The sequence below is a fragment of the Epargyreus clarus genome, unplaced genomic scaffold, assembly GCF_041222505.1.
Source record: "Epargyreus clarus isolate Ecla_fem2 unplaced genomic scaffold, WU_Ecla_fem_2.2 ptg000026l, whole genome shotgun sequence".
Taxonomy (NCBI): domain Eukaryota; kingdom Metazoa; phylum Arthropoda; class Insecta; order Lepidoptera; family Hesperiidae; genus Epargyreus; species Epargyreus clarus.
Window position 1 is genome coordinate 13167154 of NW_027332233.1, and position 18323 is coordinate 13185476.

The following is an 18323-nucleotide window of genomic DNA, read 5'->3' on the forward strand; positions in this document are numbered from 1 at the left end:
CGACGGAAATAATTGCACAGCGTATTTATTTACGTAAAACTTACTTCCTTAAATATACCGTTACAACATACTTTATTAATAGTTTTGTTAAAACAACACTGCTCATCAAATCCGTAAATATGAAAGAACAGAAATAATATAACTGTGGCAACACCCGGCGTGCAATAACTCGACGCCAATAACCGTTAAGCGTAAACCGTCTGCAATCTCTAATAAATACATCTCTACATATACCGTTACATGACAACTATGTAAAACTTACTTCCTTAAATATACCGTTACAACATACTTTATTACTAGTTTTGTTTTACAACAACACTACTCATCAAGTCCATAAATATGAAAGAACAGAAATAATATAACCGTGGCAATAACGCGCGCGCAATAACTCGACGCCAATAACCGTTAAGTGTAAACCGTCTGCAATTGTCGCGGCGTATTTATTTATGTATATTTATGTTGCTTGCATAAATATGTGTAGGGAGCGCGTGATCCTCAAGCCGCGGTAATTATTGCGTGACTTATTGGCGAAGGAAGATAACACGTACATTGCGACCAGATTACTTGGAGCTCTCGAACTTTACGAGTACTACCCGACTCTGTCGAAACGTCATAAATGGCGTCTATGTGTCTACTCCTGTTATTAATAATAAATCTATCCAATGTTTTTCTACCAAAGATTGAAAAAATTGAAGGAAATTTCATACAGAAATTGTGGAACTTCAAAATTCCAAGACTTCAAACGCTAAAATTTAAATACCATACACGCGAGATAGCTTAACAGAATCCGCGACAGGTTCACATGATTAATCATAACACAGTTACACTATGAAGTAGGTTATCTATATTTTTAAATAAGGACACTACAGCTTAGTGTAGAATACATACGTGTAGTTTATTCATAGATACACTTCTCAAAGAAACGCTCAAATGTAAGTTTATCATAAACGCACTAAGAAGCGGGGAAGGTCTCCTTTATCTGGTAGTACCGTGCATCGCTTCGAGGGTTGTGGCAGCTTTATCTACGCTTGACTGTTTGATCGTGACTCTCCGACAGAGATTTCGGTAATTACGCTGATTATGAGAACGAATCGTGCCGCCTACCGTTCGATGCCCTTGGGCTTGTACATCATAATAAAAATATGACGGAATTAATGCTACGCCATATTGTTTAAACGGTTGCAGCGATAAGCCGCTGTTTCCGAAGGCGTTTTCCTTTAAATAAAATAGGCTGCTTTTGAGAATTAAGTATAGGCTAATAAACAAATAAATCTTGTGTACTCTCTATTGTACTAATTGTTATGGTGGATCGTAATTATTAGCATTTTATAGAAAATGTGTTACCGCTTATCCATAAACAAAACAATTTATGAGGCGATGGTAACTATCTCACATAAATTAAAAAATAATGTTTTTTGCATTAAAAAAACATATCTTTTGTAACTCGATAGATTTGTAACTCGAATACAGTTTTTTTTTATAATATTAATTTATTATTTATTTCAGAAGATTAGCAATTACATGGACTAACATTAACTTTAACATTAGTATTAATTTAAAATAATTGCAAGGTAATTAAATTCCGTGCAATAGTGCATTAATTAAAAATTACATAAATTACAAGACTGGACGTTGGACTAGACACGTAAATACGACTGTCTAATCTTTATTACGCCATTTCAGAATCTTATGACTATCCCACAGTACTGCTCGAATTATGTAATCCTGGTACTTGAGACAAGATTTGGACATGCAAGTACTATAGTTTGTCTGAATTAACAGCATACATTGTATGTGATAAAATAAATTTGCGGATTCAAAATTATATAGTATTTACATAATGGAGAAGTATACATATCCAAAACTCTCCAGTAGCACTACCATGAGTTGGCATAGAAACGTCACTATAGAAATTGTAAATAGAAAACTATTGTCATTTTGCTAGTGAATAACATAACTATCGTTACGGTATTTCTTGACAACGTCTGTCAAATTAATGACTCATGGGACCGAATTTGTATGGCAATAGATCATAATGACATTCGCTAGCGATTTGATTTCGATAGGTTTTTTACGTATCGAGTTACGTAGTGGCTCACACTACGGATTTTAGTTCTACGAGTAACCACCAGAGGCGCTGTACAATTTTTCATACATTTATTTTACGCAGTCGCTAGCGAGTAAAACTTTTGTAAACTCATGGTAGTGCTACTGATATTTATAAATAAGTCTTAAGAACGCTGCAACATTACCCAAGTATAAAGGTTGTGTTTTAATTTTAGCTCGATTCACGGATAGAAAGATAATTAGTTTTTAATTTTGAAATAATGTTATACATAAAATTGACCCCGTAAATCCATTCAGCTGTTTTGCTATTTCTTATATTTTTGGATTTTGTCAGCAACAACCGTTTGAAAACGCCGTAAACTCCTGAGTATTAGTACGACTAGTCTCAAATTCCAAAAATATTTAGAATAGGAAAAGCACAATTGCCTCTGCCGGGCGCAGTCTCCTTCGCCTGAAGACAAAATACAAATACTACACTGTGAGGGGAGAGAACATTCCCTCTCATTACTAAGAAATTAGTGAATTAAAAATCCAACTAAAACTAGGGCAGCACAATCTTCATAATTAGGATTTCAATGTTAATTAAAAAGTTTACGTAATAATAAATAATGGATCTTAGAATTACTCAGATTTTTGACTCCCGTGAATTAAAAGGTCAAAAGTTATATATTATTTAATTAATTAATTAAAACAGGCAAGTATGTGTCACTCAATTACGAATAAGATAAATAACATTAAAATATACGTATGACCGGTTTCGACTAAACTAGAAATTCATGTAATTAACTAGCTATGAAACTAGTTGTTCTTTCTAATTAAGACACATGAGATAACATGTTACTTCATAAAGATTCTATTTCTCCGTAAGTTTCATAAGAATATTATAATATACCTATGCCTAAATACCTGCACATTCTTTAAAAAGCCCGTTAATGCTTTAAAATACTTATAAAAAATATAAAACGACAAGAAAGGATGTTCCTATCGCAGGATTTGTGGGGCAAAGTACAATATTACAACTCTACAACAACTTACTGTTTATTAACACAGAAATACGAAAAGTTAGTTTAGGTTACAGCGCTCGAACAAAGTAAATGAAGATACTTAACCTTGTACGGAAGTTTGATCCAATAAAACAAAGTTTCGAACAAACGAATGCATTAAAGTCACCCGCAAACTGATCCAATCGTAATATCGCACTTCCAGACATCGAAAGTTAGTATGCATTGACTTTGAAAAGTCGTCCAAAACTAAGTTGGGTTATGTTTATGAAACTATTCGGATGCGAGTGTGTGCCGCCGATACACATGCAAGAACTCGCGCCCAACTCTAGGCATAGTTCGCTAAGTGGAACAGCTGTAAAACAAAGTAGCGAAGGGTCTAGGAACTTAGTGTGTACGTTGGCAACTATTCGGGCCCGAACACATGTCCTCCGATAGGCGCGGTCGCGGCACGTCGGGCCGCCTCGCAACTTTGACAGTTTAATTCGGGAAGCACGGGTGCGGGCGACGACCGCGGCCGATTTATAAATAAGTTAAACTAGCTTTAACAAAGTATTGCAGCGGATGATAACGAAGCGCCTACGATCCACCCCTCCCGCCGCTCGCGCCGCGTGCAGATAAACTTTTAAAATGACTTTGGAAGCTTTTGAGCTTTTAATCGGTAAAGTTGTACAGACAGACAGTTCGGGCACAATCCTTGAACCGCTTGCGCCGGCGACGGCGGCCGCAAAACTTTGTTTTACAGGACTACTTTTCTTCTTGTTTCAAGGTTGGACTCTTAAAACAAACTCCGGTTCGACGGAGTTCGTGAACTCGGGCGCCAACAATTTACAAATTTCTCTCTTTCATAACAACTAACTGCCGCTCGGCGCGCGGCGAAAGTTGTCCTGCGTAGATCTTAATCGCATTGTCTGTTGCGCTCGCGGCGCGAACAGCTGATTGTAACGACACAGTTTATCGAACTTTTACATTAATTCCACAACAACACCTACAGGAACGGTAAACTTCACGCTATAACCGCGAGTGTCTCTTACGAAGTCTTGAAACGGAAATCTTGTTACGAAGTTACCAATTTATAGAAATTGAATAACCTGATTTGGCTAAACAAAACTGTCAAAAGTCAAGTATCGGGAGACTGTGAATTGGACAACGGCCGGCACCCTCCGATCCTTTCATTCAATTTGTTTAAGTGACATTGATAGCACGACTGCGGTCGAAAAAACTCGTCTGCCAAATTTGATGGCGCGACGCCCCTCGACGACCGGCGGCGACTTCTTTTTTCAGTTCACGCCTCACCTGCCGGGGGCTCCCGAAGTGGCCTGGTGTAAAACACGTTGATTGGCTTTTAATATAAAGAATCGCTTTTTCATCGCAGCCATTAATGAGCAAAAGCTCTAATGAAGACCGCTTCTACAGATTTCAGTCAACCCCACTAACGTGCCTACTTTTCTTTTCCTAGTACTGCCATATAAACGGTATAAAACGATTCGCTTCCTGGTATAGCTAATTCCATGGTTCTTACTACTCCTTTTCTTATGTATTCTGGTGACGCTTTAAGGCTTTTATGTACACATCAACATAGGTTAAAATGCAGGTACCTACGGGGTATTGCGCGTAAATTTTACGTAACTAGAAATAAATAGGTTGCGGGTGTGTGGGGCGGGGCGGCGTGGGCGCGGCGTGCGCGCGCATCCCCCGCGCGCGGACCCTACCCCGCGGCCGGCGCGCACTCGGCCTCCGCATAGTCCGCGAATCGCGCCCCGCGATAGCCCGCGCCGCGGAGCTAGCTCTACACACTACCGCCACCCGCATCGCCCAACGGATAAAACTTTTCCGCCGTAGCCCTGTAGGCGCGCTACGCAGTGCTACGAAATAAACTATGCTACGGCAAAAAAATATTTAAATCAGTTCAGTTTTCTCTGTGCAGTGATTTTACTTACATTTATAAGTGAGTACGTGTTTAAATAAAAACTTTTGTGCGTGATGAGGGATCGCCCCTCGGTTTAACAACGATGTCAGCCCTAGTTCGACCCGTTTGGTAAGTCCCCGCCGTATTTTGTCCTGACATAATTAACGACTATTCTAAAGAATAGTTTTAAGTGAACGCGATAAATGCAATTTCTTTGTTAGTTTTTTACGGTTTTAAACGTTATTGCGGAAGTTTTTTCAGCAGTGCTCGCCAGTGAAACGCTCAAGGAGTTTCAAGAGATAATATAAAAATCGTTTACGCACAAATCCCACGCTCGTAAAACCATTTCACGAAATGCTTTCAAGTATGTTGATGTCAATGGCAGGTGTGATTTAATATTGAAATGTATGGTGTAATTGGGCGAATAGGAATTAGATATTTATTAGTTTGCATACTCGGTGAGGTTGATTATTCCTCGCAGGTTAATCTGCGCTAATCGAATCACCTCTATTGGGTCGCGAGTCGGCAAATAACCGCAACATTAGTTGGAGTCGGAATACGTAATCACAACGATAAACGCGTTTACATTTGCTCTACATACATGCCTCTCTAACCGTTTATTCAATTAAATACACACAACGTTAATTATTAATGTCATAAAAAAAATTAATTTACCCGATAATTGCGAACGCTTTTCTTTTCGTTTTTTCTATATTTTAGTCTCGTTGTTAAAGTATGATAATTATAATTCGTTCTTTTATCAATCTTTATTACTTTAAACGTTTAACCTTTAACGAACATTTTTTATTTTATATAAAAACACAACCTTATTATAAAAGTCCCACATAAAATTATTATTTATTTCAACACATTATACATAAAAATACGTTTAAACACCTAATTGTTATTTGTACTTTTATTAGTGATGAAAATAACGTCAACTTTTTAGCAATTATTCTTTTTCAAATGAACAAACAGCAATAAAGTTATATAGCATGAATTGCCAAATTGACGCCTGATACTACTTATATTAACGACGAATAAAATATTAATACCACAAATAATGTTATAACCAGTAAACGTTTTCCTACGGTTTACGAATACGCGGAGCGTGTAAACATTTAATTTCGGTGAGAGATACAGGGTTGCCCCATAATAAAATTTAATAATCGTACTTAAAATTGTGATTTTTTACTTAAATTGAATTCATCTCAAAATATCTAGAGATTTAAAATTACCTACATTCTTTGTATGTGTCTATATTTACACACAAATATTTTTTTTTATAACGGGACGTTGCATGCTACTGATATTTTTTTGTAAAAATCGTAACTAAATCATTTAAAAACATATATATAATATTTTAATTCTCATACTGACACAAGAAATATCGGTATACGATAAAAGTGTTTTCTAATATAGTGATTGTAAAAAAAAATCATTTATAGTAATTAAAAAAAAGATTTTTGTAGAGTAAACTATACAATTGAAACTCAAAAATAAATAGTAAAAGTTTAATAAAATACGCAAAAGAGATGACTAAATCTTCCACTCCAATGTCTTACCATTAAAACATCATAATATACGTAATCCTTATAATGATAAATCTTAATCATAATTAAACACTCATTATTATCATAACGTTTAATCCCGAGCACCTATGCCTACGTAGGGCTGGCAACGTGACGTGTGCCGCCTCGAGGGCGGGCGGGCGATCTTGATAACGCCCTGAAATTGTTTCCACTGAAGCCGCCGAAGCTATCTGATGGGCACCTTCGTCGACTTAATTGTGCCTCGTTTCGCACGTACAGATTAGCGTTCATTAAGTAAGTAGTTTGCTAATCGGGTAATTATGTTATTTAGTTGGGAAAATATTACGCTATTTTCGTTTTGGGGCGAATTTTCATGTCTTTGTGTTCGGTTATTATTTTTAGTTTGACTAACTTTAGCAGGACAAAAATTAATAAATAAAGCTATTAAATTTTGTAAGTAGTTTTTTTTTAATAAAATTACTTACCAAAGGAACGAAAATTCTGTCTACATGATCTAGCTTATAACATACACATGAATAGGTATTTTCATATATTCTGTAAATAGCTTTTATTTTTGTTTATGAGGGGGAAACCTTCAAAAGGTACCCAGTATTGTGGGAGCGACGCAGGCTACCTGTAAATAGCTTTGCAAAATTCAAAATATCGCGTAAAATAACAAAATCGTGAAATGGCACCTACAAGATACAACCTTGTAACAGGATTTTTGTCCTGAAATAATATAAATGGAAAAAAGAAAATAATCAAAACTTACAACCCTAAATAAAAAGTAGGGTAGCGAAATGGTCCAGAGTTATCGTAATATCTCCGGGATTGTGAACCAGAAAAGATTTTTTCCCGAAAGATATCTATTTCCAAATAACTCTAAAGGTCCAGACGTCTATATTCATTGCAGTAGAATTCTCATTCTTATTTACTATTTTAGTGGCATTAGTTTGGTCCGTCTGGTTTATGAAATAAACGAAATGGTTGATGCTACCCAGTGTTATCAATCCAGACCGATAAATGTATGACAAAATTTGTCAATAGCAATAATTTGCATAATATAAAATATTTGGATCATTATTATCAATGAAAAAATCTTAACATTTACCTAAAATATAGAATATATTGAATATATAGAGCACTTCAAAAACATTTAACAGTAAGCTTATATTATAATTATTTGGAAAAAATACTACGAGTACAAATATTTACCCATCATTAAAACAAATCTTCATACAAACGCAAATTACATTTAACGCATGATAACAAAATTAATTTGCAAATTATTTATTAAATTGACAATTTGTGTAATCCCCGTTCGTAAAAAAACAACTCTCTTAAATGATATCGTGTAAAAATAAACACATGACGGAAATGTGTCCGCAGCCGAGGGCCCGATACCTCGCGTTAACCTTCACTCCGAGTGCCCTTCAAATAGGAAATGGGGAATAGGGATGTGATACGATGTTTGCTTATTTTTTCCTTTTATTATGCCGTTTTTTATTATTAGAAAAATTATCTTGAAAAAATATTGATTTTTAAATACGATTGGATAATATAATGAATTGAAGATGTAAAAACATGTTATTTTTTGTAATAAATGTTATATATATATGCTTGAGTTCGTGGTGCCCGTTATTTTTAATAGCAATCAATGATAAAAATACAAAATTTGTTAAATAATAAAAAGTATTCGCAAAGCAAATGTGCCCGAACCAATATACAATATATAACCCAATATGCCTCAATGACCCTCACGCTCGTTACACCCTTTAAATAAAATAGGGTTATCTTACATGCTTCACATTTTAGTTGCGAAAATATATCTATACCTATCCATTTTTTATTCAATCAATTTCGTATATGACACTATTTTAATATAGATGGAAAATTAAGAAAGATTAGATTGAGTAAAATATTTAAGGTAACTAATTTATATTAACTTTGATAATGATAATTTCACGCGGATTTCTGAATTCACTAATATAATTGTTACACGATGTTTCATTACTTTATAAAGTTCAAACTAGTTTTAATACAAAACATTCGTAAATCAAATGTGAACACCAACTAGAGATTACCCGATATTCCCCGCGATCCCCCTTGTGTTACACGTAAGTGCACTCTGTGAACAGGGCTGTGGAGAATGTTTAAGGAGTGTGTATTTTCTATAAATCTAATACTTCCGGAGAAAAAATTATAATGCTTAGACTGTATAAGAGTTTTAAATTCTACGGTATTTAAAAACGAATGCATTAAAATAGGTTTTAATAGAATAAATATTCCCGGAAATTGTATGTGTCTATAAATAGTCCTGGTATTAGTTTTATTAATAATAGCTATTACCCAAAGATATCTGTAACCAACTATAAATAGAACAAACCCGGACCTGAAGTATGGACTTCGAGAAAAATATCCACGTCAATAAACCATTATTGTCAGTACCAACTGACATGGATATTTTTCTCTCTATTACGCTTCGAACGCAGATGTGCGTTACACTGCTGAAGTAAATAAAATAGTGATGTCCCCATAATAAAACTTATGGTTAAGAATTTTTCTTCTCTTAGATTAAAAAAACATATTTTCTACACGTATCGTTTTTAATTTCCCACGCCTCCTCAACCCTATTTAAAAGGTTAAGTAGTGGTTACTTACAGTACCGCTACTCAATACCGCTGTTAAATTACCATAAAGAGTTACGATTCTTTCCATGCATGCCTTGGAAAATTATAATTATGTTGTATGAAAGTAAATAAATAGATAGGTTAAATCAATTATTCAATACATAATTTTTATGGTTTTCATTCAGAAAAATAACATATTTTTTAATATTATTGGTAATCTATAACAAGTTAGGTATTGGCATCTAAACTCTTACAAGCCTGTGGTAAACGAAATCAATCATTATAGCATACATATCTACCGTTATATTTACATTTCCAAAACCATACCATAACGCTGTTTGTCCACCGCTACCGTCACCGAGCCGATACCGATAATTAATGACAGCGCCGAAGTAGCGTACATACATTTACTATAGCCGCTTGTTCACCGCACGTCTGTCACCCGAGCACCGTCATTTCGGCCGCCAATATTTCGAGTAGATCGGCAAGGAGATTTTAACGGTGCCGGCAATATAAAACACGTTGGAACTTGTCCATACACTACCGTCACACGCGTGATATCTGGAACAAAATAAACCTCCGATGTCGGTCGCGGTGGACAAACTATCACCGTCACGACATATTAAAATTATCCCGAAATAATCTCGTTCTCGGTATCGGCTCGATGACGGTGCGGTGGACAAATGACATAAAAAAGCACATTTTTTACGTTTAACAAAAGAAATGACTTTATTTCTTGAAGTAAAACAATCGTTTATCTTTTTTATTTAATGTATTTAATCTATTAGTATCTTAAAAAAAAATTAAGATACTAGTTTTTTTAATATATTTTGTAATATTTTGTACTGTACTCACAGCCCTATTTGCGCGGCGCGAGGGTGCGAGGTTGCGAGGTTGCCAGTCACAATGCACCGCGTACCATTACCCCACTTACAAACTGAGCTAAACTATCCCGATATTGATTTTTGTGCTCACATGTTGCACTTACTGTCATGCAATATTACTAGATAGGGTTTAATTCGCAAACGAATAAACAATTTGCAAGTATTATCAGAAATCTCAGCAGAATCAGAATTTTAAGATCAGTATTGTTCTCTCAGTTGTGTACCGGAATAGAATCTGTAATAAAATGTTCCTCATCTAAAGCAGTGATATATTTGTGATTGCGGTTTTTACCGTATAAATATTTTGTATCGTGTGAAATATATAATTTGCTTCTACAAGTTATTAAAAAGAAAATTTAGTTAAGTGCTAGATAATTCTGTTACCTACATACGATACCAAGATTGTTAGAAAATCGTAATTTAATGGAAATTCTATAGCAATGTCGGTTTCTGCATACTGCAGCTGTTGTGTTGTTTCATACCTATTATCGGCCACTCTTGTCACTTTATCATTATATATCAATTGTCAAAACTTGTCGATGACCTGGGAAGCTTGGAGTAATCTTATAAAAGTTACCTTCAAAATCAGCGATGCATGGGAGACACCACTAGTATTCCAAAGGTCCATAGGCAACCGTGACTACTTTCCTTCCTGTATTCCGTCTATCATATCGTTAGGTTTTAGTATAAAAAAATATATAACACAGTTTGTCTAGCAACCCATACCTTTCATCACCAAACCTTATTAGAAAAACGTCCCTACCACTAGCCTAGAGCATTTTTTAAACTTTCTTGTATTTAAAACGCAGATACAACAATCGAGCTACGATTAATATAATACCTGCTTTTGTGAAATTGACAACAATGTAAAATATCCCCCTAACCCCTACAAACAGTTGCAATATTGATTTTGTACTCGCGTAGCTATAGCCACCCTCATTTTGTAGTTAATCAATAAAAGTTTTGACCTCGAATTCGAACAACCCTCGGCTTTTTGAATAGTAAATGGAGAGATTGGAATTAAAATTAAAACATTGACCATTGTTCATATACCTATGAATGCATAACTCTGAGCATCTTTTTCGGTTCCATTCCTGTATATGTCTATGTATTATGGTACTGGATTGGTAGTGCTAGAACCCTTAGAAGGAATTTACGCCTAGGTATTTGCCGAACTGTCTAATGTGTCTTGATGAACATATCAAATTAACTTCAAAAGATTACGCTGTCGTCCGTTTTTTATTGATCTTTGTCTTTTAAAAAATAATTCAGTTTGTAAGATATTATTATAGTGCGAACCTATCTGTGTCACTTCCATTCCAGTTTCCGCAACATCCGCGACGATAAACTATTGTCTCTAGACAGCGATTAACTTTAAGCTGGCGAGATTATCGGCTTAAAGTTTTACGTGTTTTACAAAAGCTGACCAGCATTATCGGGTAGCTTCAGATGTTATTCGTTATAAACTCGAATCAAGGATCAAGTAAAGCCGTCTAAACGGGAAACTCAATTGGAGGTTAAATTGGGAGAGTATTTATCTTCGCCGGGAGTCGATTTAAAAGCGAAATCACGCAAGCACACGACGCCATTATCGCCGGCGCGCGATCCTCAGGCCGCGGCAACTCTATGAATCTAATCCAGAGGATTTAGCCGCTGATTTACAGCCAACTCGGGCCAAGGAGGGCGCGACTGCTCGAAAGAAAAGTGATAATGTCTTAATCCTACCACACTCGAGTTTTCTCGCGCTTGCCTCCCTCCAATTTTATGGCCGCTCGCCCAAACGGCACGTTTTGATTTATGATTTCAATAATTAAGAATTCTAAGGTGCAATTTGAATTTCGGAGCCGAGTCTCGGGGCCCGCGGGAGGCCGACGCGTGTTTGTTATTGCCATAGGGCGAAAGGGTCTCAGGTCCCACGGCTTACCTTTCATTTTCTGAGGTATTATATCAGTCTCAAGGAATTACAGCTAAATTATGTAATGGTTATGCATAACGTGATTGTGCAGTAAGATTTCAGCGAAAATTTGTTACTGATAAGAACTTTATTTCTAATTCAGGAAATCGTAACTTTATTAACGTAATCACGTTATAAAATTTTAATTAGATGCCTTTTCTTAAGGTAATGCGATTAGAATTGGAAGTATACAAATTCCTTGTTCTAGAAATCGGGTTGAGACTGAGACCAAACGAGCTTAGCTTTATAAAAGAAACCTACTTAAATTAATGACTAAAAAATATTTACAAAGGTATTTTCAAACGTAGACACAAAACTGTACAATGATCTGATGTACCAATAACATAATATAAGATAACTAAAACATCGCTTTCACAGTTCTTACATCACAATAACAACCTATGACGATGATACTCACAATGGTTAAGACATCCTGCTCACAACACTTTAGACGGCAGAGCGTCTCAACGTCCCTTAATCCTGCTCTTCTAGCAATATCAAGGATGTGCTCATATCGGCTTAATCTCCCTGCATTACAATTAACGCGGCCCCAGATAACCCGCCACTCGCCACCCGCTGATAAAGGTCCGACTTGCACTAGTTTAAACCGGTTAAGCACCAACCCTCAGGGTTTATCTAATTACCCTACGCCAACACACGAACGAACGTTCACCCAAACGTAGATTCTCGCGTCCCAACCCGTTCGGGCGATTCGAAAACGGTACACGTTTCGTGTAATCTCGTTTAACGTCCGTAGCGAGTAGGGAGGCACGTACGTAAATGTTTGCTACGTACTATCGGTATTTCGGTCTTCCGGCGGGTTGTAGGGTCGTACCGTCAAGGACCATCGATTACGATCTGAAGTAGAGCGCATATTGCACAACTTTTGGAGAATCTCGGATCAATAATCCCACCCAATCGCTTTATGGAATAATATCATAGATTAAACAAGTTGTAAATACGGTTATGTGAAATAATTTATATAAATAAATCTTTAAATGTTACTTCTTCATACGTATTTGATACTGTTTAAAAAAACAATAAGTAGAAGGCTAAAAGTTAAGTTAAGCACTATATGATTGAAATAGGTTAAATTGAAAGCATCGTGTTAACTTTACCAAAAAGTCCGATCACCGTAACCTATTATAAAAAAATACAAAATATAGAAACAACAGTAAAATTTAATAACTAGTTTAATACTATATGGCAATATAGTAAAGCAAACAATATAATAAAGCAAACAATAAATAAAACCAATCTAAGTAATAAAACCAAATCATTAATTAAACCAAATGAAAACCTAAAATGTGAAATGCTACATGTATTTAAATAACAGCAAACTACAATAAAACGCGAATTATAGGGTATGAATAAAATATAAAATTATAATCTAGTGCATTAAACCTTTTTATTAACACTGCTGACAATTTTGACGTAATGAAAAATTTCACGTCAGTAAAAAGTTTTTGAAAAACTCACGAAAAACTTTTAAATTCCGTGGGACTTCAAAACTATCTATAAAGTATAGTTTTGCAGTTAAAAATTAGGAAAAGCGTGGTTTTATCATTTTTTTGCTTTATTAGTAGAGTTCAGATGTACCAAATCTAATTTTTTAACAGATGTAGGTGAGACGTGAGCCGGTACTTCAGTAACTTAGCAATACAAAATTATTTTTCAAACTAGCGACCGTAATTTTATTTATTTATTACCAAATAACAATAATTTTCCCTTTAAAATTATAGTTGGTCTGAAAGCTCTTGAGTGAAATGGTTTTTACGTGGGAACGATTTTTGTGCTTATAAATAAAACTACCGAGTGTTAAGACTGTGATGACATCGATTGAAAACGCCGAGAATCATTTCCGCGTAAAAATATTGTGATTGTGGATGGAAAATCGAATCGCAAGTACCCTTTTTTAATATCGATGTCCATGTTATGTTCCCGCGGAAACATCTCCTGTCATTGCACTGTTTGTTTCAGGTCTTCAGCTCTAAATACGCACAATTCACTGAACCAAATCAACAAACGAAGACTAGAGTTTGGTGTAGATGTAGAAACGTTCAGAGTCACCGACAGAAGACCAGCCGATCCGAGTTCCATGGACGAGGACCTAGCAAACAAACGACGAAGAAGATTATTTGAGGAGGAACGACGAGACGAAATCGAATCACATAGGCGTGTTCTAGTTGCACAGTTACCACAATTCGTACGTCAGAACGACGAAATTGACGAAACTCTTATCTTAGAAACACAGGCTGCGCTAAAAAATTTCTCTGGAAATTGGTCCCGGGATCCACCTTCTGCACACAGTTCCGAAAACGACGATGCAAACGACTTCGAAAATCTCTTCCACGACAAACGTTCTGATAAAATGCTACCGTCTTCCCCCTCTCAATCTTCAGAAAGTGCAGAGGTCTCACAAAAAAGTTTTTCATTGCGTAATCACTGTCAAGATAATATGATGGGAACGATCGAAATAGAAAAAGTAAGCCACGGTTCCCACAGATCTCAGAGAGGAAAAAGCAGCGACGAATACGACCACAACAAGTACACTGATAATTACGACGGACCCAACTTCGATGACATGGATTCGTCGAACGAATTAGAAATCGATATTTCGGAACGCCTGGACGACGAACGCGACTCAAAAGAGAGGCTGAAAAGTGAAATTATGTCTGTAAATAAGCAAACTTTGTACAACGCCTACAAGGCCGCTACAGCTTCGCTACCGTATTCTACGCAATCAGCGTTTAAGCCACCAGCGGAAGTGAAACACAAGATCCACGGGGTGACGATACCCATCGAGCCGTTCGGCGGTTACTCGAACGATCACGATAAGAATGCGATGAAGGGGTCGAAGCAGTACACCGTGCTGCAGCCGGCGGGTGCGGGGTCGCGCGCGGCCACGGCGCTGCAGGAGGCGCGCGCCGTGCCCTCCGCGCAGCCCGCGCGGGACTCGCGCCCGCTCTCCGCGCTCTCTCCGCCGGTCTCCAGAGGTACCGCACTCCGACAACAGCCATTGCCAAACTTTCTTAACGACGTCGCTATAACAGAACTCCGGGCTATGAACTAACTCAAGTTTGTTTCAAGGTTGCGCTATATCCTTTACTTTACTGAACCCCTGCTGCGAGTTCAAGTTGAGGATTCAACTTGCAATATCTTAACTATGCTTAACATATGGTATAAATGCAGTAAAATATAACAAAGTAAAAGCTCGTGGATGGTTTCTTAATTGTTTAACCTTACTCACAGAGTCGAATCTAAAACTTGTTGTATTATTCAACGCTAACCTTATTTGCTCAGTAAACCAACAAAGGTTGGCAACAAATCATCACTCATTTGTAAAAGTCTCGTATAATTTCATGTGCGACAGTAAATGTATGGCGAAGCTCCACCTACGTAAATTTCATGTATAAGATACGTCGGGTACCTAAAGATTTTCCTCGTATTGTTGGCCGATAGCTCGGCTTACGTCACGGCGACGCGCAATAAAAACGGGTCAGGACAGGCGGTGGGCGGGGCGCTCGCACCGCCCGCTTCTCCTGAAAGAAAAATTGTCAGTCCGTTCGCGCAGCCGCCCGACGTTCTTTATTTTTTCTTTCGAGTTGTCGGGAGGTGGGGCCGCAGTGTGGGCGGCGCCGCGCATGTACGCCCCGCGGCACGCCCGGCCATATCGATCGCTCTTGCACGCCCCCGCCCGATTAAGAATATACTAATTTGTGCACCGGTCGATTTGTTCACAGAGGGCAACAAGTGTCCAACTCCCGGTTGCAATGGGCAGGGCCACGTCACCGGACTTTACACGCACCACAGGAGGTGAGTTGATCCGATGATTATCAAGCCTTTCAGTTACCTTGAAAAGTCACGTACCTACAGTTCTCGTAAACATCACCTAAAACATGTTGAATTGCAATATTACTCCAAACTTAAACTTACCTACCTACTCATGTTAAAATGACATTTTTATCGTTTGTTCCATCAGTCTGTCAGGATGCCCAAGAAAGGATAAAGTCACACCGGAGAGTAAGTAAAACAGGAACTGATTCTATCGTTAGATACTCACGTTATTTTTCAGTTTATTTTACTTAGTTTCAACTTATGATTTTAGCCCACCCCTAAATTACAATATCATTGTAATTATTTATTTAAAACTCACTACTAAGTTATTGTAGTTGCATTTAATTTTATGATTTTTATTCTACAAGATATTTTATGCCAGCACCATTATATTTTTGTGTTTTTTTTTTCATTTATCATTACAAACTAGTACCTAATTACTATACGATATAACAAAATATAGAGCGCCTTAAATGAGTTATTAGGGCGATACCATAGAATAATTACCTAAGTAATGTATAGTACCTATTGACTGTACTTAGAATCTACGAAGAATTACTAAGTTTAATATCATTATAATTATATCAAACTTTATGACAATTAAGTAACATTTCCCATTTTACTAAATGACAGAATACTTATAATCTAGTATAGTCAAAGAAATTAGTCAATAACTTTAAAATGAAGAGTATTATAAGTTACCTCTTTAAAAGTTAATAAGAGTATGATGATAACAAGCATTTTATTTATAAATAACATATATTTATAACAAGTTAAGAAAATCAAGTTTAAATTACTTTGAAAGCAGATATTCCCCTGATGATTAACGTCAACTCCATTAGTGACTTCCTATTCCTAATAGGTTCCTTTATCTCGTAGTTTTGGCGTTGCACGAGACGATCTTGAAGTGTCCCACGCCAGGGTGCAACGGGAGAGGCCACGTCAGCTCCAACCGGAGCACTCACCGCTCTCTGTCGGGCTGTCCCGCCGCCGCTGCGAGGAAAGCAGCCGCACGGGCACAGAGACCCAGACCTTCAGGTGGGTTATAACAAGCAGGTTAAAATTGTATACTTGGGTTCATCACACATATAAACTTCAAGTAATATAACTACGTGCCGCTCGTTATGGGCAGTCCCACCGCCGCTGCGAGAAAAGCCGCCGCACGCGCACAGAGACCCAGGCCCTCAGGTGGACTATGCCAAGAAGACTAAACTTGTAATTTAGATACATAGGTACATCAAACACATCAGCTTCAGCTAGTACAGTTGCCACTGGCTTTAGGGGTATCCTTCTGCCGTTGCAGACATACACCCAGACCTCCAGGCGTTTTGGATCTATAAGACCAGTTCTTTTATCTGCCTACACAAGTGCCCCAAAGATATTATATACAAGAAGTACCTATAATAATCTATTTTTACTGATAGGTGTTGGATCAAATTGTCTGACGTCCGATGAAAGCAGCCACTCTAGCATAGAACCCTGCAGGTGAAGATGATCTAGCCTTTAAGCTAGCTGCAGAAGCCTGAACATGTAGTATACCTATCAGCTCACCACTTGTCAATCTTGCGATTGAGTTGTCCTATGGGAGCTGCGAGAAACACCGCCCAGGCACAGAGACTTCAACCCTTAAATAGATTTGAAATAGCTACAACACTTAGTAATAAGTTACCTTACATCAAACCTTTTAGCTCCAAGCAGTGTGCATACTCTACTTACTTACTTATAATATCTTAAATACCTAAACTTAACGTCTTCCAGCTATATATCACAGTAATTTAGAAAAACTGAGACAATCTGGTAATAAGACCAAGCCTTACTTGACCTGATTTTACTCATGGAACTAACAGCTATTAGTTCCATGAACCTAATTAGCTACTATTAGTGCTACTTAATTTACCTAATTGTTCCATGTGAACTAATTAGTATTACTTCGATAATTGAAATGATGCCGTGAACACGTGCGTAAACAACCGTCTTCTCTGTCTGGAATTCCGTTTCTAACCAAAATCTTTACAACTCAGGCCTTCAAGATAGCCTATCTCACCAAGTAACTTATTAAATTTTTCAGGCTATAATTATGTAAAAATAATCACAACCTGAAAAAAGCAATAAGTTAATAAAAGTAATAATTATGTAAATATCAATATAAAACCACTATATATATCAGCTTTAACGCAACGACCCGCCTGGGAGAGCGTACACGATACAGTTCTAACACGCAAAGAGTTCCGAGTTCGATCCCTTGCCACACAGATCTGAATGATGAATCTATATAATCTGGGTGTGTTTGTGTAGGAATTTGTCTAAAAAGACCTATCCCCATAAATCTACATACATATGACCAACTGAATCAATTGTACTAAATTTTAACTTAGTCTCATTTGACTTCTCCGGAAATCCATCAAAACTTATAGAGTTCATTTTCATCGTGATATTAAAAATCTTATTAAATATATCTCTTATTCTACACAACATCCCTCTGTTATCCAGCAGTCTATGGTAAACTTTC

General features: G+C 36.9%; 1 protein-coding gene across 4 annotated transcripts in view; it reads left to right on the forward strand.

Annotated features, from left to right (window-relative positions):
• Window positions 1-18323, forward strand: part of LOC140753108 (uncharacterized) — a 251251-nt gene that overhangs the window by 218584 nt on the left and 14344 nt on the right. For all 4 annotated transcript variants that reach the window (XM_073087490.1, XM_073087493.1, XM_073087491.1 and 1 more), the window contains 4 exons: window positions 13958-14973; window positions 15721-15793; window positions 15960-16000; window positions 16694-16852. In XM_073087490.1, coding sequence (XP_072943591.1) covers window positions 13958-14973; window positions 15721-15793; window positions 15960-16000; window positions 16694-16852 — 1289 coding nt within the window. The remainder of the gene's footprint in view (window positions 1-13957; window positions 14974-15720; window positions 15794-15959; window positions 16001-16693; window positions 16853-18323) is intronic.